Here is a 26,219-nt window from a genome sequence, read left to right as displayed (position 1 = left end):
AAAGCTCACACATATTGTCAACAGTTTTTATTTATACCTACAAAAAGAAAACAAGATGGTATCAAAAGGACAATTTACAAACTAAGAATAGTAACAGCTCTTAGCATCCTGTGCCTGAACATCACACATCTACAAATCTTTCAAGTCTTAATGCAACAGGAATGTGTTCAGAGACCAGCAAGGACATGAATAGAGAGCACTGATCCCAAGCAAAAGCCACCAACCTTTAGATGAGAGAAGTCCACACAACGAATTGTTAGGGAGGGACTGGGAAGAAGCAGCCCATAGCTTAATACATTGAAGCCCTTTCCCTAAGTTCAGTTGTAACCATGACTGTAGTAACTAACTAGCATGATGATCTTCTGCTCATGTTCTGAAGCCAACAACAGAATCTGGATGACTGACAGACATGGAGGCAGAAGAGTTAAATTCTGCTACACTTCAGCTGCGCTCAGGCCAGAGTAACTTTTGAGATGTGGAATTTATTATTACTTTATGATTGCAATGTCCCTGTGGAAAAAAAGGAAGCAAGCAATCCAAATAACTTGCTAGCCCAGAGACATTTCCCTCAAGCAGATGCTTTTTAAAGAGCTGGAAGTTTTTCTTAAATTAAGACATCCTTGTGGTGGAATCTCTACATTGAAAGGAAAAGTATCAGAATTTGGTGTAGAAAGAAAAAGTCCAAAATAGACTGGTCAGTGCTTAGACAAACTGGGGTGGTGGTGGGGCACTTTGGTTTGAAAAGCACAGAGCAGCTGTTTCTTCTGTGCCTACCATCCTCCCTCGGCTTCAACTTCTAGAAGATTGGGTGGGGGTGGGGGGGAGCAGGACAAAAAGAGAAGGAAGAAAGTAGAAAATAAAACAGGATGTCTAAGTTTTTACATGCACATATTTCAGCTTATGCTGACAACCTACCTGTATGTTGCACAATGTATCATACTTTCAAGAACCCCTCAGAAACCATCCCTTCTCTCTCCCTAAAGAATTTTAAAAGGAAAACAAAAACAAACCTCAAGTATTTAGATCTTACAAACCAGTAATCACTCTCAGGTCTTAGCCAAAGAATGCAGTGGTGTCACTCCTTTAAACTGCATTATGAATACAAATTAACAGCATAAAAATGAATAGCTCCATGTTGGATTTGAAGAGGTTCCTGGGGCTGTCTGCTCTCTCTATCCTGTTATGGTGAACACAAGAACAGAACCCATCTCCTATACAAAGTCTCCATAAAACAGCATTACTATAAAGAGGACAAACTCACCTACCTTTAGATGGAGGAAAAGTTAACAATGACTTAAGCTTTAGTCCTCCATAACTTGTAAGCACTACACCTACCTGTAAAAAGCTGAGTGCAAAGGATGCCGAAGAAAATTTGCACCCAGAAGTTGTTTAAAAGCACTGCAGAGAACAGGGTACGAAGAGAATAAGAGTTCTTAACAAACCCTTAAGATTCTTAAGGGATTGTTTGTTCAAGATAACTTTGCCAAAAGTCAGAGTAGCTGGCGAAGTTGCTTTTATTCTAGCTCTACACGTACTGAGTTTAAAAAGAAAATTAGCCCATTTTGAGTATATTCAGTTTATAATCAAAGGTGCTTTTTACACTATAGGTGAATGCATAGACTTAACTGGTTAATAAAGTAAATTTCCAGTGAGAACTTATGTTCATTTGCTTACAGCAGCTGTCTGGCTGGAAAATGAATTTCAGATGGTCCCTGGTTATATCAGAAAGAAAAACAGGCAGTTTCCCGCCAGGATGCTGAGATGCTATAGTTAACCACTGCAATAAACACTTGTGGTTTTTAATTAGCAAGATACACTGACACTCAGCAATTCATTTCTAACCTGACATTAAAATGGTTATTTCTCAGTAAACTGAAGGGGAGAAGGGGGAAGGCAGAGTATAAGGGAGATAAAACCAATTAATAAGTTTTAAGTGTCAAATCCATTTAGCAAGCAATCAGCCAAAATAACAATGGCAAATAACTATCTTAAAAACTCACTGGGTCTGAGGAACCCTGTTCCAACTTGACAAACATCAGAAAGCATTATGGAAAATGTGCAGGATATCGCTCCTGGTTTTTTAACCCAGTAAGGAGAATCATTTAAAGCACAGATGCCATCTTCTGCTGCAGAAAACTTCAGCCCTCCCTCCACCCCGTAATTCAGGACAACAAAAACTGGGCTCCCAGAAAAGGGCCTAATACCTTATTCTTTCTTTTAAGATGAAAAATAGCTCAAATATCCTCAACATGCAAGAAGTTGGGGGAAGAAATTAATTTCTTCCAGTCAGATATATATATATATATTTTTTTTTTACAAAATCTGTTACTACAGACTGGATCATTTTGGCAGGCAGAAGAAACCTGGCAGTGAATTCTAACTAATCTGCGTGAAAAGACAAATCACAATGGTTGGGGAAATAAAAAAGAAAAAGAAAAGGGGAAGAAAGGGAAAAAGGGTAAAGACAGTGTTCCTTAAAATGTAATTAAGTCTTCAGGAGTCACTACCACTTGAGTGGTTTCACTTACGTGAAGGAGGAGGGGGAGGGGGAGGAGGGGGGTATTGGTAGGCAGTCTGCCCCATGTAACCTATCATATTGGTAGCTCCTGGAGGCTGGGCAAACTGTTGTGACATTAATGGCTGTGGCTGCTGCCCAGACCGGCCTATCGCACTAAACTGCTGGCTAGAGCTCTGTGAACTTCTCCCAGTTGAGGTGGTGCTACTAGCTCCATAAGTGCCAGCACCATATTCTTGGGCTGTATAGCCACTGGTGCCATAAGCAGCTGCCCCATAGGTGCCTTGACCATAGGTGTATTGGCCTGCTTGTGCTCCAAAGGCAGAATTTGGACTTCCATAGCCACTGCCATTAGCATAACCAGCTCTATCGGTTTCACCACGATCCCGATAGCTTGTGGAGTCTCTCCGGCCACCGTCCTTAACTCCTCGAAGCCTCCGGTCACACTCATCTTGATACATCAGATTAGGATTGTTGGCTGAAGAAGTGGTCCGGTACCGAGAACGACCTCCTGATGGGAGAATATAAGGAATTTTCAACGCGCTTCCTTGACCTTTAAGCCAGGCCAACCTCTAAATTAGTAAATTAGAGATCTCTCCAAATGTAAAACTAAAAACTCAATATACTACTAAGAACATTTTAAGGCACTAAAAAGCAATACAATTTACCTTAATTTTGAATATGCACCATGTACTTAAAAATTCAAAGCACATTTCTGGATTATAATATACAGAAATAATTGTGTTGCAAAAGTAGGACAAGTCATATTTTTTTACTTAGAAGAGGCTGCAGAAACTGTTAAGCACTATTCCTTTGTTATTAAGCAAAAAATTAAAGGCTTCACATGATTTTTTTTAAAAAAAAGGGCACAATAAATATAAAGATACCTCGGCAGTACCTGGAAAATTCCAGGACTTACCCTTACCCCCTCCTCCGCCGCCGCCTCTGTGATCTACCAGCTGCATTAGTTTGGGATTGATAGCCTGATTAGCTTCCTCCAGCACTTTGATCAGCTCTCTAGCCTGCTTGAGGTTCCCTGGGGTGAAGAAGGTATAGGCGGTGCCCTTGTTGGTGCTACGGGCTGTTCGGCCAATACGGTGCACATAATCCTCTGAGCTGTTTGGATAGTCATAGTTGATCACAAACTTGACATCTTCCACATCTTCCAAGTTGTTGACGATTCAGTGTGTAGTTTGACGTGGCAGGGAAAGAGAAGGTAAAGGACATGCCAACAACAGGTGGGAAGCACGAATGCAGATGACAGCAAGAGGAGAGAAGATGAAATTAGCAACCACTCTGAATAGACACAAAAAAAGACTCATCCCAACAGAGTAAAAGAGGATTAGGGATAACTGGGACATGCATGGGAAGCAACATCTTTATTGGCTGTAAAACCCTAATGAAATCCCATCCAACCATCCAAACTCCTGCCTCTTCTACATTTTAACTGACATAGACAGGAGTTACATTACACCAAGATTGGTCTTCAGACAGGCAAATTCCAGTACTATTCTTTTCCAAACTGGAATGTAGAAGAAAGTACCTGGTAACTACCATTAAGTTACAAGGCCAAATCACTTCTACTCTGTTGGGAGAAGCCTGGCAAAATCTACCAACATCATAACAAACTTACCTTTAAACCAGTCACAGAGCAAAATGAAAAAAGAGCTTCATATACTTTATTACTACATTTTCAAGGAGACTTAAAACATTTAGGTTCTTTTTGCTCTCTTATTTTTTTTTAAAAACTGTCAAGTACAGTACATACCTACTTTCCTTTGTAGAAACATTCGAATTATCTTTCCCTTTTTAGTTATCACAAGAGCACATTACACTAAAATTTTACTGTACTACCAAGCCCAGCTTCTGCCAAATAAGTTTTTTGCTCAACTCAAGGTTATTTCAACTCAGCACTTGTTTCAATTATCAAAGATTGTCTGTGTAACCTGGGAAATTAAATTAATAGCCAAAGAATGTGGGAAAATCCATGAAACCTTGAGACAAGTTTAATATTCTATCTGCTGCTGGGAATTGGGCTGAATAACCTCCTAATGCTTACAATATGTAAATGTTAGTGTAATGCTTCCAGCTAAATGTCTATTTTTTTACCTACTTAAACAGACAAATTTAAGACTATAACAAAGAATCCTACTGTTTTGTGGAAAAAATCTGCATTTTACAAAGAATATCCAGAAAATATCCTACATAAAACACAGATTTTTGTGATATAAATAATTAAAAAAACATTCTCTGTTTGTTACCAGACCGATGCACACTCCCTCCTCCTTTGGGAAACCGCTGCAGCCGATCCCGTCTCTTTGCCTTTTATTTTTGGCGGCCTCCTTTCGAAAACTCCGCCTTCTGACACGGGACCACTGGAGCGCGGGGAGCATGCATCAAGGGTCCGTGGCAGTGAGAAGTCCCCACACACGCTCGCTCTGTGAACTGGCTTAGATGCTTCTCTGTAGCCCCATTTGGTTGCCAAGCGCCGGAGAACCTGGGTTCGGGTAAAAATTTCAGGTCCTCCAACGCCTCCCCCAAGGATAATTGGGGTGATTGTAGAAAAAAATAATTAATAAAAAATGTAAGTTACATCCAAAGGGTCAGACTGCATCTATTGCCCAGACTCGATTAATTTCAGGGAAGAAGGGGGAGATGATAAAAAAAAAAAAAAAATTCAGCTGTTGTTACAGGGCTTGTGAAGAAGGGCCATTATGTCTGTTTCTTATTACAAGAAAGGCTCCTCGGTCTTTACTGACCCCTAAAGTCCTGAATCACACCAGAAAGACGAGAAGGCACTTATCGCAGGGGGCAGCTTGAGTCTCCGGCTAGGGTCGTTGATGCAACAAAGGGGAAAAAAAATCTGCAGGGCCAGAATGGATGTAAAACAGGGGGACAGGGAATTATACTCCACATCTTCAGAGCTAAGAGAATGCTCCTTAGACAATCCCACCGTATATGATCATGGCAGCAGAGCATGGAGTGAGGACACTGGATGCACAGAAGGGTGCTTTCCTAGCAGAAAGCACTGGGGGCTGGAGCCAGCAGTTCAGACACTAAAACTTGGGGGGCTCAATAGAGGGTAGACATGGTGCAAGTTCTTCGTACTAGAAAGGTGTCCTGTGTGTGCACACACATAGCTGGCTGTGGGCATGTAAGAGCAAGCGCAGAATTTGGTTTTCTCCAGTCAGGCCTGCCCTGATGTTATCTGTGCACTGCCATAGTATTATCTTGCTGCCTTTTTAGAAGATGCTGTAGCAGGGTAAGAAATTGAAAAGTTAATGTTTTGGCCAGCTGCCTAAGAACGTTTTGTCTGGAAAGCCCTATGACATGGCCTATAATCGCCAATCACTAATCAGGAGGGACTAAGACTAGCCAACAGGCTCATCTAGAGCTGCTTCGGGCCAATGTAGATTTGCCTCGGCCATGTACTGAGTGATCTGCAGCTGATATCAAAGCTTCTGTTAAAAAACAAAACAAAATAAATTCAATACTTTTAGTTTAGCAGTGTGTAGTTTAAACAAAAAAAGGAAAAATAAAAAATATTTCAGTGGAAAGGGAATAGTGACAGCCTAGGGAAGACTATTATAAAATCACGGGAATGGAAGAACTTACCTGAAGGGAACTTTTAAGAGACCATCGGTTGACAGAAGTGAAAAAAGGCCTGGTGACTCAGCTGAAAATTGCACCCCTGTCTATGAGGTAGAAGCCTTCACTTTCCAGGATCTTGTAGGACATCGGTCAGAATTCTGCCATTTTAGTGGGGTTTCTCCCTCTTTTGATTTTTACAAGGCAGCAAACAAAGGGGCCCAAAATAAGCACTGATGTTGAGTAACAAGAAACAGACTCAGATACCTTCCCTCTCCCCTCAATTGGATGAGTGGGGGTGGGATGAAGAGTCTAAGTTATTCTAATGGTAGCCAATTAATTCAGTTCAGAATACAGGGGGATGTGGAGCAAATATTTTTAAATGTCTAGGCAAGATGCACAAAGAAGCTACCAGCACATAGCAAGCCTGTTTAAAAACCACCTTTACTGAAAGCTTTTATGTAAACTGCTTTCAGGTCTCCGCCTCATCTCCCAACAGGCCCAAGTTCTAACGGCACAGATCCAGACATGACCTCAGAGGGCAGAGACAACTTTCCGTCATGGCTGCAGGTCACCACCTCTAAAGGAGGGAATGATGAGTGCAAGGGATAAAGAGGCTTCATCACTTTTGCATTCCAATTTGAATACTTGTTTTCTTTAACTAGTATAGGGAATAGCTGTCATCTTATTGGGCAAGAAATTAAAATATCTGTTAAAAATTTAAAGATTTCCTTGTGATAATCTTTTTTTAAACATAAAAGTTTTGAGTTAGATCTGCTTAGCTCCAAATGATGGGCTAAATCACAAGATAAGTGTAAACATCTTAATTCATAATGGGTCGAAAACTCCAGAAGATCATCTTCAAATTAAGTTCCTAAATTAGATAACACATCTATACAAGTATGGGTAGGGAGGAAGGAATAACTGAGTTGCCATTTTACTCTACTAAATAAAATCGGGCAAGCAGATTTAATTTCTGAATATCACAGACTTATAAATCCCATTTAATAAGCATTCATGAAACTAGATTTCTCTCTCTGTATCGAACTTACATAGACCAGTACAGGGAAAGAATAACTGAAGAAATTAGCTTATAATAGCCAGGTTTAAGCAGGCTCATTCTGTCTAGCCAGAAAATAGAATAACAGAAAGAAGCTGAATTGTTCAACCCAATGTCTCCTCTCCCTCTAACTGTTTGAATAGTCATGCCTAGGCCTTGCTGCAGACCAAAGCCTGTTTGTCAGGAGCAGGAAGAGACTTTGAAAATAAAAGAAAAAAAAATACCAAGGTTAAAAAAAATTGTGGGAAGAGGGGGAAATCACACTTTGTATTCTCTTTAAATATTTATCTAAAGACATATATATACAACTGTAAATTCAAATTTGAAATGATAAATCTTTAAACCAAAAGATACATATACCATTGACAGAGACACCTATCTATACAAACCTAGCCCACGGGAGGCTACATCTGTGGCAATGAGAATTGGAGCCTTCCCAGAGCGGAACTCTGCAAAAACAAATGAACAAAGAATCATTCTTAGCTATCTGACCTGTTTACCCTACTCTGTTTAAATTTTAAGTAATGGTATAAGAAAATGTTCAGCTCTTTTAGATGTAAGAGATAGTCTTTTTGAAAATCTTTTTTCTTTTGCACTTTTTTTGGGGCTGGGGCTGGGTTTGAACCCACCACCTCCGGCATATGGGACTGGCGCCCTGCTCTTTTAAACCATAGGTGCTGTCCCTGAAAATCTTTATTACACTCATTTTAGGCAAAAGGGCAATTGATTAAAAAAAAAAAAAGTTACCCCTACTAACAACAAGTACCATTAATACAGTGTGGCAATCTGTAACAAAATTAACAAAAGGTAGAACTCTTCTTTCCCCTTTTATCTTCCAAACAAGCTGGGCCAGGCATGTTGGTTCCTGTAATCCTAGCACCCTGGGAAATCCAGGTGAGTGGATAGCTTGAGCTTCTGAGTTCGAGACCAGCCTGAGCAGAAAGTGAGACCTCATTTCTACTAAAAATAGAAAAAACTGAGCCAAGAGGATCACTTGAGCCCAAGAGTTGGAGGTTGCTGTGAGTTATGATACCACCACATTCCACCCAGGTGACAGCTTGAGATTCTGTCTCAAACAAAAATCCCAAACGAAATAAAACCAAAAAGAGAGAAGAGGCAAGTTTAAAAGATGTGAATTGAAAGAAAATAGGTATTTCCCCCCCCAATAAATATGCATATAATTATTTCTTAAATATAGACTCTTCCACTTTACTCAACGGCCTTTCCCTTCAGAATAGTTTTAAAAACCAGAAGACTGGGCAGCTCCTGTGGCTTGAGAAGTAGGGTGCTAGCCCCATATACCAGAGGTGGTGGGTTCAAACCCAGCCCCGGCAAAAAAAAAAACAACCCAAAAACAGAAGACTACAAGGAACTATGTTAAAATGTAACTTCAAGATGCTAAGGAACATCTTTCTTGCCAGGCGTGGTGGCTCACGCCTATAATCCTAGCATTCTGGGAGGTAGGTGGATTGCTTGAGCTCTGGAATTTGAGCAGGAGTGAGACCCCTTGGCTCGGTTACGGCGCTGGTCACATACATTGAGGGTGGGCGGGTTTGAACCTGGTCCAGGCCAGCTAAAACAATGACAACTGCAACAAAAAACAGCTGGTGTTGTGGTGGGTGCCTGTAGAGTCCCAGCTACTTGGGAGGCTGAGGCAAGAGAATTGCTTAAGCCCAAGAGTTAGAGGTTGCTGTGAGCTGTGATGCCATAGCACTCTACCAAGGGAGACATAGTCAGACTGTCTCAAAAAAAAAAAGATAAAAAATAAAGAGTGAGACCCTGTTTCTACTAAAAATAGAAAAATTATAGCTGGGCATGTGGAAGGTGCCTATAGACCCAGCTACTTGGGAGATGCAGGCAGAAGGATTGCTTGAGCCCAAGAGTTTCAGGTTGCTGTGAGCTATTTTGATAGTTACTGAAATGTGTAAAGAAGAAAAAAAAAGTTCCTTCCTTTCTTTCTTTTTTGAGCAGAGTCTTGCTCTGTTGCCTTGGGTTGAGTGCTGTGGTGTCGCACTTAATCCCAAGGCAACAGAGCAAGACTGCTCAAAAAATAAATAAATAAAAAAATAAATGAAATAAAGGAACTTTTTTTTTCTTCTTTTTTTTTTTTTTTTGTAGAGACAGAGTCTCACTTTACTGCCCTCAGTAGAGTGCTATGGCGTCACACAGCTCACAGCAACCTCCAGCTCTTGGGCTTAGGTGATTCTCTTGCCTCAGCCTCCCGAGCAGCTGGGACTACAGGCGCCCGCCACAACGCCCGGCTATTTTTTGGTTGCAGTTTGGCCGGGGCTGGGTTTGAACCCACCACCCTCGGTATATGGGGCCGGCGCCCTACTCACTGAGCCACAGGCGCCGCCCAACTTTTTTTCTTCTTTACACATTTCAGTAACTATCAAAATTTCGCCAAGGAATCATTATTTTCATAATCAGAAAAAAATTAAGGAAGAGTAGTGTTGAGAAAAAGTGTAAAGAGCTAGCATTATAGATTTTAAAGGAATATGGAGACATGCTAAAAGTACCTCCAATACTCAATTAACTAAAGCAGGGCTAGACAAACTCTATCCTTCGGGTCAAATCTGGCATAATGCTTATTTTTGCAAATAATGTTTTCTTGGAACATAGCCAGACCATTTCTTTACATGTTGTCTATTGCCTGCTGCTTTTGTGTTATGAAGTGTCTGCCATAGAGACCACCCACCATTTGGGCCTCAAAGCCAAAAATATTTACTACATGACTCTTTACAGAAAGTTTATAGATTTCTGACACACATCATGGACATTCATTTAGGGGGGAAATCCACTGAAAATGCTTAGTTTTGGGAAGATGAGGCAGGAGAATTGCTTGAGCCCTGACGTTGAGTAGTACAATGATGGCACTATACTCTAGCTGGTAAAGAAAAATAAGAGAAAAGTAAAAGGAAGGAAGGAAAGGAGAGAAGGAGGGAAGGAAAAGGAGGAAAGAAAAAATGCTTAATTTCCAACTTACCATTAAGTACCCAATCTCTTTCTGGTTGACTCTTGTCTCCATGGATACACATAGCTGGCCAACTATTAGAAGAAAAGTTAGCAAACTATTTTAGAAATCTACAAGAGAAAAACCAAGCTAAAAAAAAAAAAAGCTATCATGTAACTTTGATAAGGTTTGTTTGTTAGACCACACAGATAGTCAAGTGTGTTCAATGAAACAGCAAATTATCGGGCAGCGCCTGTGGCTCAAGGAGTAGGGCGCTGGTCCCATATGCCAGAGGTGGCGGGTTCAAACTCAGCCCCGGCCAAAATCCACAAAAAAAAAAAAAAAAAAAAAAAGAAATAGCAAATTACATGTTAGGCATTACCAATACTATGCAATATTCACAATACCAATTAGGAATTCCTACTAAAGTATAAAATCTGAGGTTAAGTAATTACCTTGGTGCTGTACTTACCCATCTCTGCGCATCCTTCGAGTCAGGTCATCACAGCGTCTCTTTGTTTCCACAAATATTATTGTCTTATTTTCCTTTTCAGCCATTATTTCCTCCATCAGTTGGATCAATCTGAAAGACCAACAACACAATCATCACACAACAAAGATTGCTCTAGTATGTCATATAGAAGGTACATCAGAGATATCAACTCCCAAAGCTGTAATGCTCTTTCCACATTATCTTAAAAAAAAAAAAAAAAAAAAAAAAAAAACACTTATCTTGGCATCCATAGCACAGTGGTTATAATGCAAGCCACATACACCAAGACTGGCAGGTTAGAATCCAGCCCAGGTCAACTAAAACAACAATGACAACTATAATAAAAAATAGCTGGGCACTGTGGTGGGCACCGGTAGCCCCAGCTACCTGGGAGGCTAAGGCAAGAGAATCACTTAAGCCCAAGAGTTTGAGGTTGCTGTGAGCTGTGACACCATAGCACTCTACCAAGAGCAACAATACTGAGACTGTCTTAAAAAAAAAAAAAAAAAGTACATAGGTACATAGATGAATGGGTAGTGGCTCATGCCTATAGTCCCACCTAGCACTGAGAGGCTGAGGTGGGTGGATTGCCTGAGCCAGAGTGAGACCTCATCTCTAAAAAGAGCCAGGTGTTGTGGTGAGCACCTGCAGCCCCAGCTACTTGGGAGGCTGAGGCAAGAGAATCACTTGAGCCCAAGAGTTTGAGGTTGCTGTGAGCTGTGATGCCACAGCACTCTACCAAGGGCAACAAAGTTAGACTGTATCAAAAAATAAATAAAAAGAGAAAAGGTTCGGTGCTTATAGCTCAAACGGCTAGGGTGCCAGCCACATACAACAAAGCTGGCAGGTTCGAATCTAGCCCCAGCAATGACGACAACTACAACCAAGAAATAGTCGTGCGTTGTGGTGGGTGCCTATAGTCCCAGCTACTTGGGAGGCTGAGGAAAGAGAATAGCTTAAGCCCAAGAGTTTGAGGTTGCTGTGAGCTGTGACACCACAGCACTCTACCTAGGGAGACAGCTTGAGACTCTGTCTCAAAAAAAAAAAAAAAAGCACAGAGTACTGAGTTAGGTACTATCTGTGCTAAGAAATTTTTATTTTATTTTTTGTAGAGAGATTCACTTTATGGCCCTCAGTAGAGTGCCGTGGCATCACACAGCTCACAGCAACCTCCAACTCCTGGGGCTTAGGCGATTCTCTTGCCTCAGCCTCCCGAGTAGTTGGGACTACGGGCGCCCGCCACAATGCCCAGCATTTTTTTGTTGTTATTGTTGCAGTCTGGCCGGGGCCGGGTTTGAACCCACCACCCTTGGTATATGGGGTTGGCACCCTACCCTCTGAGCCACAGGGGCTGACCAGAAATTTTTAATCTTATCACACTCACACAAGTTTGATGTAGGTGTTATTATCCCCATTTCAGAGATTAAAAAAAATAAGGCACCCAGAGATAAACTTGTCCAAATTATATAGCTAGTAATCGGCAGAGCCAGGAACCAAATCCAAGGACCCAGAATCCTTGCCTTTAACCACAATGTTCTAATGAAGGATATAAAGGATAGATTATTAGAAAGCCAACAATGCTTTTAATGTTTTCAGGCTTCAAAACAAACACCACTGGCTTCTCCAATGCTTTCATTTTAGACGATAATATTAAGATTTATAGGCATTATCAAATCAAGACAGTGACATCTTTTTCATACTTGTGGTCTTTTTCACTTTCCATGCAGACATCCACAATCTGGAGGATGTTGTGGTTGGCACTCAACTCCAGATTGCCTACGTTGATCTGGGTGTAATCACGAAGGAAATCCTCCGCAAGCTGTCTTACTTCTTTTGGCCAGGTTGCACTCCACATCAATGTCTGCCTATCAGGCTACCATGAAAGGAAAGGCTTTTTTAGACTAAGGAATGCAATAAGCGAATGGCATAAAGACAGCAAAGTGTCAGCTTACACACCCTGATTTGGTCAACAATTTTACGAATCTGGGGTTCGAAACCCATATCAAGCATTCTATCAGCCTCATCCAGTACAAGGTAAGTACATCGGCGAAGATTTGTCTTTCCTGACTCCAGGAAATCTATCAGGCGTCCAGGAGTAGCTATGCAGATCTCAACACCTGTACAACAAAAAATTAAAGATCAAGTCAACTTAGAACTCCTTATACATTATCCAAGCCTCAGGAAACAAAGCAGCACCAGCTCTAGCCTGGTTGTTGTACTCAATAGTATGATGTAACAGTAGTTAAAACTTTAACCCAGCACCTGCAAAAGTATGTGAGGATAATTTTGTACAATCACTAAATCTTTACGAAACTAAGAGCTGCATGCCAGTCATGCTCACTTTCTCTCCCAAAATAGCTACTTAACCACACCTGAGAATTTCTAAGCTGCTGAAACACCGATTTTTCTTAAGAACCCACTATTTTCTCCCATTTCATTAACAGGAATTGGTAAAGCTAAGATAATTTGGGGGGGCAGGGGGGCTGGGAGACAGAATCTCACTATGTAGTCCTTGGTAGAGTGCCGTAACGTCACAGCTCACAGCAACCTCAAACTCTTGGGCTTAAGTGATTCTCTTGCCTCAGCTTCCCACGTAGCTGGGACTACAGATGCCTGCCATAATGCCCGGTTATTTTTGTTTGCAGTTGTCACTGATGTTTAGCTGGCCCAGGTTGGGTTTGAACCCGCCACCCTTGGTGCATGTGGTCGGTGCTGTAACCATGGTGCTACTGGAGCCGCCCCAAGATAAAATAATTTTTACAAAAGTATCTTATTACCTCTCTCTAAATCTCGAATCTGGGGACCTTTAGGAGCACCTCCATAAATGCAAGTACTCTTCAATCTAGAACATTTGCCATAGTCATCAGCCACCTGCTGTACTTGCTGGGCAAGCTCTCTGGTTGGAGCCAGAACTAGACACTGTAAGAAAAAACACTTGAAATACCCATCCCACCTAAAACCAAAGACAAGCCAACAAACAAGTACAAAAAGTAATCTAATTTTTGTTGTCTATCACTTTCTAAGTATGTGATGCAGTGGGAGGTAGGAAGGGGAGAAAGGTCAGTATACTGCAGTGTGGAAAAAATTCTTATAACTTAATTATTTAGAGCATGTGGAACGATACTGGGACTCTCATCACTTGGTTTACTTTAACATTATGATTCATTAGTTTATACATACTCAAGAAGGATTACAGACTGTGTTACCTAGTTCTAACTGCACAACTCTCACAGGCTGAGCATCCCAAATCCGAAAATTGGCATTTCCTTTGAGCATCATGTTGGCACTCAAAATCCCACTTTGAATTTTGGAGCATTTCAGATTTGGGATGCTCAATTTACGTTAACACAAAAGAGTTCAATAAAATGTCGGAGCTGGTATTTTTCTGACTTGTAGTTTAAGCTCTCTGCCAGATATTTAGACAAAAACAATAATAATTTATATGTAATCTGGCAAGACTGTATATAATCTGCCCATAATACAAAACCGAAACTCTAAACAGGTATCATATGTACTGTTAACAAATTATGAACCTCACTCTGCACAGTAATCCTTTCATTAGGTATCAGTTAATAAGAATAATGCTGATTTCTGTCACCTATGTAAAATATGCTACTTATTACATAATGCAAAGTAATGAAATTATTTTTTGGTGAATACATTATTTATAAATGTTACGTGGTAAATGCAAACTCCATTTTAAAAAAACAGTTCTGGGGTGGCGCCCGTGGCTCAAGAAGTAGGACGCCAGCAGTAGGTGGCAGGTTCGAAACCTGACCCCAGCCAAAACTGCAAAAAAACAAACCAAAAGAAACACAGCTCTGTACATTCCAAATTATTTGGCGAATGCTACTCAAATCTTATAGGAAATAGCATAAGTGAAAAAGATCAAAGCAGAAAACTGTGCTGCTCCACAAACATTTACAAAAACATTATTTAACCACAGAAAACACATATGTGCAACCTAATCTTTATAGGGCAAGGACCCCCTCTCATCTCCTCTGTATCTCTCACAGCATCACTGAGCAATTAAGAACTATACTTGAATTTACTGCACAGCGAGTGACTATTTACCAAAGCAGTATGCATGATTTCTTTAAGAATTAAGACTCTGCACTCGGGGAGGCTGAGGTGGGTGGATGGATTGCCTGAGTGCAGGAGTTTAAAAGCAGCCCAAGAAAGACAGAGACCCTGTCTCCACTAATAATAGAAAAACTAGCTGGGTATGGTGGCAGGCACCTGTAGTTCCAACTACGTGAAAGGCTGAGAGACAGAGGATCACTTGAGCCCAAGAATTTGAGGCTGTTATGAGCTATGACGCCTTGGCACTCTACCCAGGGTGATTGAGACTGTCTCAAAACAAAACAAAAACCCAATAAACAAACAAACAAAACCTTAAAAAGACCGTTTCAAATTCAAGCTCAGCCAATTGCTGTGTGACCTTAGGCAGGTCATTTAATTCCAAGAAAGACAGGGATAATAACCACTTTCAGATACCAAGGGTAAAATTAAAAATAAAATCAAATAATAGTATGTAAAGCACAGTGCCTAAAAGATAATAATCATTAAATTGCAGTTGTTCTTAGAATTATAAACAAACTGAAACACACTTACAATTGGGCCATCTCCTCTTTCCAAATATGGCTGGTGGTTAATATGAACAATTGCAGGCAGCAAATACTGGTGGAGAAAATGACAGTTTTATACCATTTATCAAAACTAAAGCTATCTTAACAGTGCTAACTCATCAGTTAATTAACAATGCCTAAATAGGGGGCAGCGCCTGTGGCTCAAAGGAGTAGGGTGTTGGCCCCATATACCGGAGGTGGTGGGTTCAAACTCAGCCCCGGCCAAAAAAGTAAAAAATTAATGCTTAAATAGAAAAGTGATAAACAGAACTCACCACTGCTACATACAACTTGAAAATAAAATGCTTTAATACATCCAATAGCTTAAAAAGCTGAAAAAGTACCTCTACTACCTGAATTACATTTTTATGAAGAACTGAGAATATACCATGTATGTGACAATTAAATAGCAAAATGAGTTGCTATAATATTAAAGATCTTCACTTGCTGGTACTTACTGCCAATGTCTTCCCAGAGCCAGTCTGAGCAATGCCCACCATATCCCGGCCACTAAGAGCCAATGGAAATCCCTGGCACTGAATTGGAGTTGGTTCTGTAAAGTGCTGATCCATCAACACATCCATTACATATTCTGTAAGAGAATAAACATTTTACTGCTTAGGGGCACAGAGACGTTTCTAAAAACTGTTAAGTTCATTAAACATGTAGCCAGCTTCAAGATCTCTGAGGGGTGTTGTTTTAATTTACTGAATCTCTGATCAGCTTACTGCTACCTCTAAGAGGCTACTACCACAGCCATCTACACTTAAAACAACCACTACCCTAAAGCCATCTAATAGGTCATAGACTCATGGTAGTCACTATTTTTCAAATTCATATTGTACCCAGCTAGAAAGCAACTTCATTCTTCTGTTTTCTAAAAGGCAGAGGCAAAACCCTAGTGGAAGATACAAAACTTAAAAAAAAAAAAAAGTTCCCAGGCTTGGCACCAGCCACATTCACCTGAGCTGGCAGGTTCGAATCCAGCCCAGGACCACCAAACAACAATGATGGCTGCAACCAAAAAACTACAGCTGGGCGCCTGTAGTCCCAGCTACTTGGGAGGTGGAGGCAGGAGAATCACTTGAGCCCAGGAGTTGGAGGTTGCTGTGAGCTGTGATGCCATTGCACTCTACCCAGGGCAACAGCTTGAGGCTCTGTCTCAAAAAAAAAAAAAAAAAAAAAAAAATAGTTCCCAGTCTAAACAGAAGACAAACAAGCATTAAGAACCTTGATGTAGGACGGTGCCTGTGGCTCAGTGGATAGGGTGCTGGCCCCATATACCTAGAGTGGTGGGTTTGAACCTGGCCCGGCCAAACAGCAACAACAACTAAAATAAGTGGGTGCTGTGGCTGTGCCTGTAGTCCCAGCTACTCAGGAGCCTGAGGCAAGAGAATCGCTTAACCCAGGAGTTGGAGGTTCTACTTAGGGCAATAAAGTGAGACTCTTATCTCTAGAAAAGGAAAAAAAAAAAAAAAACGCTCTCTGATGTACCAATACAGTATTTACCATGAGACTCTAAGGACATTTTAAAAAATTAAAAAAATAAAAAGCTCACAGGTTTGAGAACAGCCTGAACAAGATCCTGTCTCTAAAAATAGCCATGAATGGTGGCATGAATCCTATGTACTCAATTTTGATATGAGGACAATTAATGACAATTAAGGTTATTGGGGGGGGGAGCAGAAAGAGGGACGGAGGGAGGGGGGGTGGGGCCTTGGTGTGTGTCACACTTTATGGGGGCAAGAAGTGATTGCAAGAGGGACTTTACCTAACAATTGCAATCAGTGTAATCTGGCTTATTGTACCCTTAATGAATCCCCAACAATAAAAAAAATAAATAAATAAAATAAAATAAATAAAAATAGCCAGGTGTTGTGGTGGGCACCTATAATCCCAGCTACTTGGGAAGCTGAGGCAAAATAACTGCTTGAGCCCAAGAGTTTGAGGTTGCTGTGAGCTATGACACCACAGCACTCTACCAAGGGTAAGAAAGTGAGACTATCTGAAGGAAAAAAGAAAAAAAAATTATATAAAATATATTACACTATCTTTGTACAAGGCTTTTACTGTCTTTTCAACATCCTGAGCCTGGGTCAAAAAGTTTTAATAAGCTATTACCCATGTTTACCATTCAAAAAAAATAAGTTAAGTTTCTGGAATGAAGAACACTTACGTGGGAAGTTAGCATGATGGAAGGCAAACACTGGTTTAGGACAAACATCTCCTCCTCTCACTGTTATCTCTTTCTTTCGGCGTAGTTCATCAACTTCATACTATGAAGAAAAACACAGACAAGCTAGTGAACCAGTCTATATATTCAAAATTTCATGTTCCAAGCTAGCTGAACAATTATCATCCAACCCACAGTTAACAATGTGTCCAATATTTTATATAGTGCTTTCACATGCTACCTCAACTTCATGTGTTAGCTAATGATGTAGGCAATTAAAAGTTCCACCTTCCGGGCGGCGTCTGTGACTCAGTGAGAAGGGTGCCGGCCCCACATACCAAGGGTGGCGGGTTCAAACCTAGCCCGGCCAAACTGCAACCAAAAAATAGCCGGGTACTGTGGCAGGCGCCTGTAGTCCCAGCTACTTGGGAGGCTGAGGCAAGAGAATCGCCTAAGCCCAAGAGCTAGAGGTTGCTGTTGAGTCCTGTGACGTCATGGCACTCTACCAAGGGCGGTAAAGTGAGATTCTGTCTCTACAAAAAAAAAAAAAAAAGTTCCACCTTCCACAGATACTTGTAAAGAGTAAGTTACCTGCTCAATGTCAGAAATAGGAAAAGGAAGAAAACATGGAATTGGGGCCCAAGTGTTCTTTCCATTATACTTCTTTTTAACTTTTTTTTTTTGCAGTTTTTGGCCAGGGCTGGGTTTGAACCCGCCACCTCTGGCATATGGGGCCGGCGCCCTACTCCTTGAGCCACAGGCGCCGCCCTATACTTCTAAACCACCATTTCATAGGAAGAATCCAAATGAGGTTAAAAGACAAATGAATACACAATTCCAGTATTTCATATTTATATTTTACTTATAGATGAAAAGATACGAACTAATATATAGCACACAGTTCAGTCAGGCCTGATAAGTAAGTTGGGAAGTATAATCAACAAACGATAAAGTACTACATTATGTCCATCTTACTAGTATCAGCAGTCTGATACTAAGAATGTAAGAAAAGTTATCACCACTTTGGAATAAAACATAAACCACCACCAGCAGATTATGAGTAAACTTTAGCTAATAAGTCTATTTGGTTGGTTAATCTGCATGCACATATACAACAAGTGAAACACACAGACACAAAAACTTACTGGAGTCAGCCTTGCTACTTCTGGATGTTCCACATAAAAGTTCTTCTCAAACTTGGGGAGCTCACTCAAATCCCATTTCTTTTTACGTAAACGCTCCCCAGGATTACCAAATTTCTTGGGGGGAAGGCCACCACCACCTCTTGCTCCAAATCTAGAAACATCAACATTTTAGTTCATTAGTATTTTGAAAGCAACATATCTTATGTACCATAAAAAAATGCAACAAGAATCTCAGAAAATTTAAAATTCTGTATTTAGAGAAATATATCATGGGAATAACCACAGATCGTGGAACTGGACAAGATTTAAATTTTGAATTCTGCCACTTACTGGATGATTTGAAGCACATTTACTAAACTTCTCCACGCCTCCATTTCCCTTGCAAAGTATAGCATACTAATCACCTATTTCAGAGATTACTGTAAAAATGAAATGAATTAGTTTGTGTATTTTAAAACACTCTGGCTTTAAGTGCTTCAAAAAGTATCTGGCACAGTAAACAGTACAAGCTAGCATTACTGCATTCAGTCATTCACCAAATAGTAACTGTACTAACTACACCAGTTAGTTGTGCTGGAAACATTAAAGTGAATAAAATAGACTCGAGCCTCTACTCTTGTGTAACAAACAGGTAAAGAAAGATATTATTTTAGACTTAAATTAAGGGAGAAATTACATTCTAAGACAAGGAGAAAAACACATTCCAAGTAAATTCCCCAAACTGAGAATATCTTCTTGGATTCCTTCCCTCTTTAAACTATGATGAGCATTCCTACTGTCTGCTTTTCTAATCTGCTAAGAAAAACTACCTGGACCTGTAAAGAACTGGTGGGCTGATCTTTATCTTTGGTTTATGCTAACAAGACAGCCAGAACAAAGACATCTGGACTTTTCTTACTCCAAGCCCCCACCTTTACTTTGTATCTCCCTTTTGTTCCCAGGCAAATGGTACTACTGATTTATAGAAGAAACCACTATTAATAAGCCTTATCTAAGGTTTTTAAAACTCAAACTCAACAGATTACTTATAAACTTTGTCTTTTAATACACCCTTTACAATAGGCAAGCTCAAATAGAATACACATATGGCCACTAGCCAAACCTGAAAGGTAAATTAGAAGCTTTTCCTAGAAGAATCTTAACACTAAGTAAGATGGACTTCATTCCCCTATTTCAATCTACATAAAGTATAGGGCTGGGCGGCGCCTGTGGCTCAGTCGGTGAGGCGCCGGCCCCATATACCGAGGGTGGCGGGTTCAAACCCAGCCCCAGCCAAACTGCAACCAAAAAATAGCCGGGCGTTGTGGCGGGCGCCTGTAGTCCCAGCTGCTCGGGAGGCTGAGGCAAGAGAATCGCTTAAGCCCAGGAGTTGGAGGTTGCTGTCAGCTGTGTGAGGCCATAGCACTCTACAGAGGGCCATAATGTGAGACTCTGTCTCTACAAAAGACAAAAAAAAAAAAAGTATAGGGCTTTGTTTTAGTATTCAAATTGTATACAGCATCTTTTCATCCCATTTCCTTACTTCGAGTAAAACACTGAACTGAACGCAAATTTTCCCACTCTAACCCACTCAATACACCACTTTATAACTGAGAGGCGGCAAATATGTAACACTTTTATAAAGGACCTGAATTTCCTGCAATTCAAAGCATTAGAACTCTGGCTTAACCAGTCAGGTATTTCTTTAAATACAAACATACGAAGATAGTATAAAAGTTTACCGCCATCACGGGGCATCTATACTCAACAGACAGAACTTTGGATAATTCCATTTATACTACAGTTAAACAGTAAGAGGAACAGGAAAAGAACACAGCATATGGACACACATCTCAATGACATCTTTAATATGCCTCAGGCTTAAGGTGAGCAGACTACAAAAGGCCACCTCAATTCTACCCCCTCCTATAAAGCACTAACCCATTTCCAAGTAAGGTACTATGCAAGAAATACAAAATCTTTACACTATCAATCTTGCAAATTACAGAATAAAAATGACCAAAACTCTATTTTTACAGTTTAAATCTAGTGTGGATAAATTTCATAGTTCCCAGAAGGTGGGAACTACTGCTGCATTCCAATGCTACCTAAGCCCAAAACTATGCTCTACGAGGCAAAAATAAACTCGTGAAGGTAACCTCTCTCTTTTATCCTATTTATTTATTCAAGACATACTAGTCTATGCTTAAAGATACAAGTTGAAGAGTTCTTAGAAAACATGCTGCATCCCATGTTTGCTGACCTCAAAATTCAAAATAGCCTTCTATCCTTGTGTAACTTAAGTATACTCATGCCAAGCTTTAAAACTGTACATATCCTGGCTTGGCGCCGGCCACATACATCTTGACTGGTGGGTTCAAGGACAGGCCTGCTAAACAACAATGACAACTGCAACCAAAAAATAGCCAGGCATTGTGGCAAGCGCCTGTAGTCCCAGCTACTCTGGAGGCTGAGGCAAGAGAATCCCTTGAGCGATATACTGAGACTCAGAGTTAAAAAAAAAGAAAAAAAGCACACGTCCTACTACCTAGTATATTATGCTGCTCATTTTTATCTAGTCAGTAATAACAGCTTAATACAGCTTTACAATAAATCCAGCTTTGAAGATGCATATAACACACAAAATCATTCTATTTAAAATGTGTAATGTATATCATTTTAACTATACGATGTATATACACTGACCTCACCCGTTTCCTTTTCAAAGTAATAATCACCTTCAGTTCTATTACATTCAGTTGTGAAAACAGCAATTCAAATAAGGAAAATGTCATGGTGAGGCAGAGTACACACAGACCTTATAAAGGAGTATTGTTTGTTTGAAACAAATTTTTTTTTTTTTGAGACAAGAGTCTCACTTGGTCACCCTCAGTAGAGTTCTGTGGCATCACAGCTCACAGCAACCTCAAACTCTCGGGGTCAACCAGTCCTTTTGTCTCAGCCTCCCGAGTAGAGCTGGGACTACAGGCACCCACCACAATGCCAGTCTATGGAAGAATTCTTAAAGTTCTTTTTATAAAAAGTCATCTAATACTCAAAAAGTCAATATGGGATATACTAAGTACAAATAAGTAATTCACTTTCCTCTTTTCTTTAATTTTCCTGGAAATTCTAAACCAAACACTCACAGTAAAAACAAACAAACAAAAAAAACCCAGCAGAGTACCCTGAGCACTTCCATGTGTCTATTTCAAATTTACAACTCTCACTGTAAGTACCACCTTGAATTTTTTAATCCATTCTCTTGGTTTCTATAGTTTTGTCAAATTTGCATATATCCTTAAAAATGTGTTGCCCTAGCAAGAATTGTTTTTTCACTCAACGCTTTTGAGTCACACCCATCTTAATCCAATTTTTTTTTCACTGTTGTATTATATCCAATTGTACGAATACCCACAATTTATCCAGACATTTGAGTTGTTTCCAACATCCTGTTGTCATGAACAAACATGTCATGCTGATATGTAACATTGGTACACGGATTCTGAAGCGCTCTGTGAGGATTTCTCTAGGTCTCACAGTGTAAAGGTTTACTGGGTCATTTTCAACTTTATTAGAATATGTTAAACTTTTTCTTCAGTGATTGTACTGAAATTCACTTCTAAACTTAGCTATATTGTTAAACACTAAGTAAACATCCCACTCCCAGCCGTCCAAATTTAACACTAACCCTTTCCTTCCTAATATGGCATAAATAAAAATAATTATTTTGTAAACTGATACCTGAAGTGCTCATAACTAGTTAAATCTGGCATTTGTGTATCTGCACCACGAAAGATAAAAATGTTGTAAGAGAGTAACATTAACAGAGCATCTACTACAGCGAGACAAGTCTCTTAATTCCCGAGAACACAGCAAAGTAGAAAAGGCAATTACTATCTCCTTCTTCAGATGAGGAAACAGGCTCACAAAGGTAAGGATCTTACCCAAGGTCATACGTAATATTAAGAAGTGTGTCACATCACTCTTCACCCACAGACAGTACTTTCATTAACTAAAACGGTGATAGCAAAAACAAAAAAAATGTATCTCTTAAGCGACGTCTTCGTTCAGTCGACCTTAAAATTTAAATTTCAAAGTTTGAGAGATTATCAGGTTTAATCCCAAGTTAACTTTCAACCCAACAACCGTAGCATTACAATTACCAAAAACTTTCTAGCTAGGCCGAGAAATTAATGCTGCAGTCAGAGAGAAATTAGAAAAAGACCAGAAAATAAAACAAATATGTAGATATGTACACACACACACACATCACAGAACTATACTAATGACCAAGAAGCCCCTCCCTTCTCCAAACACCATCATACAGATAACATGTAAATCCATTACTTTACTTCCCAATGTGAGAATTTAAAACCCTTTTTGAAATTAGTAAACTGGACTTTTGGACCACAAGCCCCATTAACAGTGATCTAAAAAGAGAGAACCTAAAGGAAGACATTTCCCTTGGGGTTTTTCTAGGCTGAACTCATTCTCGTTTCTCGAAAACATCCGTATTTTCCGTGAACGTCAATGGTCTCCCCGAAGCGCCCCGGCTCCAAAGCCGGGATACCGGGCGAGGCTCCGGCCTGCAGCGACCAGGCCGCCCCTCCCGCGCCCCCCCGGGTCGCGCCGCAAGCTGCCGGCCGCCAGGTCCCCAGTGACCCCGGGGCCGAGGGCTGCACACGGAACTGTACTTAGGCCGCGAGTCGCCTCGCCTCCTGCAGTGCGACCTAGACTGCCAGGCCCGCAGGCAGCTCGGTCTCCCCGGGAGCCAACTGCCCCCGCCCGACGCGCACACGGGGCCTCTCCCCTCCCCCTCCCTTACCCTCCACGGTCACGATCCCGGTCCCGGTCCCCAAAGCCGCCTCCGCGCATGGTCCCAAACGGATAGAGATCTGGGAGCGGGGCACGGATGGCCGCGCTCTGGAGGGCCTGAGGCTCCGGTCTGGTGACGACCGATGGCGGCGGCGCCTCCGCTACTGGGGCGGCGGCAGGCGCAGCGCTCTCTCGCTCCGACGCGCTGTCTCCCGTCGCAGACGCCACCGTCGCCGCCTCTCTCGTCGGAGACGGGAGCAAAACACAGAGAATAAGGGGTATAAAAACGGTGGGTAGGTCTGGCTACGCTCAAACCCGGCTGTGCCGCGGTTTAGGCGTCTCCTTCCTTCCCAGCGACTGCACAAAATGGCGGCCGCCGCTGAGTCCGCTCCAACTTAACGCTACGTACGTCGGAGACGATACGTAAACAACGCCTCAGAATAGCCCGAGGGCTCCGTGGTGTTCTACGGAAATTCTCGGAAGCACTTTACGTCAGTTACGGAGATGGGTGCATTTTGCAGTTGGTAGAAGAAAAAGAAAATACGGAGCAGGCGTAGAATTCTCGCTCCACCTGAACTAGAACGTGGGGGGGAGGGGAAGAGCCTCCGGTGCGACGTAACATTCTTTGCGTCCAGAGCAGACCCTCTGTTGTGAAGATGCGCAGTGTGCGTAACGCATTCTGTTTAGAGAATAGAGGGTTTTGCCGGATTCCGACCGCGGGACAGAACCCTGGGCTGGTTTCTGCAAGTTGCTCTGCAGACACAATAACCGTCCTCCATGTTACAGTGGACGAGTTTCAGGGTCTCTTAGTAGCAGGAGCCGGGAGGGTCTTAAAGGTCCCTGGCTAACTCGCCTAGATGGACCTGGGGGCCCTCGAGCCCCGCCAAGACTGGCCGCGCGCCCCGCCGCCATTTTCTTTCGGTCGCTTCTCGCTGCGCCGGCGTCGGCCGCCATGATGGATGCACCGTGCGCGTTTTTCAGGAGTTGTTCCGGCGGCGATGTGCCTGCTAAGGTCCAACACTGAGATACACACTGTTTAATACTAAGGTGCATTTCCCAAAGTGAATACTTTCGCTGGCCCCAGCTGGGCACACGTGTTACAACACAAACAGATGTGCTCAGCGCCCCTCGTAAGGGCAGCGCCGCCGTCCCTTGCCGCGGTTAAATGGCGCTCCTCGGGCGGCGGCGGCCCGGAGCGCTCCGGAAGTGAAAGGCTTTCTGAGAGCGCGCCGGCGAGGGCGCAGGACCACGTTTTAGCCAGGTCAAGTCACACTCCCCGCTTTAGACAGGCTTCTCTCTTGACCTGCCTCTTTCCCCTTCATACTGCGCTTGTAAGTCTCAAAACCTTGGCCAAATGGCGTCGTAGAATTGTGAAGCGGTTAGGGCCCCCAGACGGCTCGTCTAACGTCTCGTTTCCACCGATGGACACAACTGGGGAGATTTGTAGTCCTTTAGCGCGGGAACTGAATAGTGTGTCTTGCTCCGTGTCTGTCTCTCAATTATTGGAAAAGTAACTTAAGGAAAGTTTCGTGACAGGCTAATGAGCTGTCACTTAGGCCATAGACACAAAGCATCTCAACACGTGTTGTTACGCGGCCCAGGAGCTCCCCCAAGGCCACCCACCGGACGAGCCGCGTTAAAGAGGAGTCCTTTCGTGGACCAGCCGCCGACTCCCCCGTGTCCCAGCATGGGGTTTCTGAGAGCAGCCCAGAGTCGGCAAAACTTTTCCAGGGGGTAAACAAAATAATTACAAAAGCGGAAACAACAGGGGAAGTCATAAGGGGCGAAAACAACAAGGGAGATCATGAGGGTGTGGCAGCTTAGTCGGTTTACAATGTTATGATCACCAGAGCGTTTAGTAATCTTTCTACAGAAACGAATATAATCTACAATGTCCTGAGGTAGTGTAGGGAGGGGGACTGGCAGGTGGGGGTCATAAACAGCATGATCACAAAAAGCGATAATCACCAAGGATATAATCACGATGATACAGGACAAGTGGCATCCCAGCCAGCTGGTGGAGCTGGGGGGCGCCAACCGGCTGCCTCTGCCTTGGCGTTGTTGATGATGCCCTGGCAAGAGGAACCAGTGGGCTGGAGGGTAGGCAGGGGGACCCTGCAGGAGGCTCCAGTAGCCAGAGGGGTCAGACAACTGCTGGGGAGACACCAGCACCTTAGGCTGAACAGGAAACCCCCATTTTCTAGGCCTGGTCAATTTCATGTAAGTTTCCTAGGCCTGGGAATGAAAGGGATTGTAGCCGTTCATTTGTGTCCCAGACACGATGTCCAAGACATGCTAAATGTAACCACCAAGCCCCCCAAATGTAACTACGGAGGGCCCCATGCTATATATATACACATATCCCCCTAGACAAAGAGTCTAGAGACAGAGAAAGAGCTTTTGTCTTCCTACTTGGGTTTTCTCCTCTGCCAGGAGCTCTGGCGCTTCTGTATTCTTTTCTGTAAATAAATCCTGTTTTACCACTGATCTGTGGTCTGCGGATTCATTCTTCCAATCACCTAGACCAAGAACCTACTGAAGAGTGAAATTCTGCTCTCAACCAGTGTAGTCAGGAACCAGTTTCCAAGGCAATGAAATATAACAGAAAAGGAGTAAACAGTAAAGTGGAGTCAGACTTGCTCTTTTAGCATTTTCATATCATATACAGATGCCATGAAGACTAACCACGAGGGTTGTCATCACAAAAATAGTGACTTTCTACACAATACTAATAATTTAACTTCACGAAAATAGTGAGTTTATACACAATAGTAATAATTCTAACAGTTCAAACCAGGTCATTTAAAATACCATGCAATGGGTGGGGAGGCAAGCGGAACCGTTTTTTTTTTTTTTTTTCTAAAGCA

The 26,219-nt window shown here is 41.9% G+C and overlaps 1 protein-coding gene across 2 annotated transcripts; it reads right to left on the bottom strand.

Moving 5' to 3' along the window:
* Nucleotides 1-12: 12 nt before the first annotated feature.
* DDX17 (DEAD-box helicase 17) lies at nucleotides 13-23,747 on the bottom strand. 2 transcript variants are annotated; one of them, XM_053582392.1, is made up of 13 exons: nucleotides 23,363-23,747; nucleotides 18,556-18,706; nucleotides 17,414-17,513; nucleotides 15,696-15,829; nucleotides 15,224-15,289; nucleotides 13,387-13,528; nucleotides 12,566-12,726; nucleotides 12,310-12,482; nucleotides 10,589-10,699; nucleotides 10,150-10,211; nucleotides 7,553-7,612; nucleotides 3,435-3,677; nucleotides 13-3,026 (listed from the first exon to the last, which is right to left on the bottom strand). In XM_053582392.1, the coding sequence occupies exons 1-13, from the start codon at nucleotides 23,410-23,412 to the stop codon at nucleotides 2,521-2,523; spliced, it is 1,959 nt and encodes a 652-aa protein (XP_053438367.1). In that variant the 5' UTR covers nucleotides 23,413-23,747; the 3' UTR covers nucleotides 13-2,520. The 2 variants fall into 2 exon arrangements, with proteins under 2 accessions (XP_053438367.1, XP_053438368.1); XM_053582393.1 differs by having other exon boundaries at nucleotides 3,441-3,677.
* Between the last annotated feature and the right edge of the window lie 2,472 nt (nucleotides 23,748-26,219).

Source organism: Nycticebus coucang, chromosome 3 (assembly GCF_027406575.1).
Source record: "Nycticebus coucang isolate mNycCou1 chromosome 3, mNycCou1.pri, whole genome shotgun sequence".
In the NCBI taxonomy this organism is placed as follows: domain Eukaryota; kingdom Metazoa; phylum Chordata; class Mammalia; order Primates; family Lorisidae; genus Nycticebus; species Nycticebus coucang.
This window is presented reverse-complemented; position numbering and strand designations above follow the sequence as displayed.

Coding starts and splice junctions, on each gene's coding strand:
- DDX17 (XM_053582392.1), bottom strand. CDS start 23,412: ATGCGCGGAGGCGGCTTTGGGGACCGGGACCGGGATCGTGACCGTGGA. Junction 15,830..17,413: donor CCATCATGCTAACTTCCCAC/GTAAGTGTTCTT, acceptor ATTCTCTTACAG/AATATGTAATGGATGTGTTG. Junction 12,727..13,386: donor GATTCGAGATTTAGAGAGAG/GTAATAAGATAC, acceptor TTTGTTGTACAG/GTGTTGAGATCTGCATAGCT.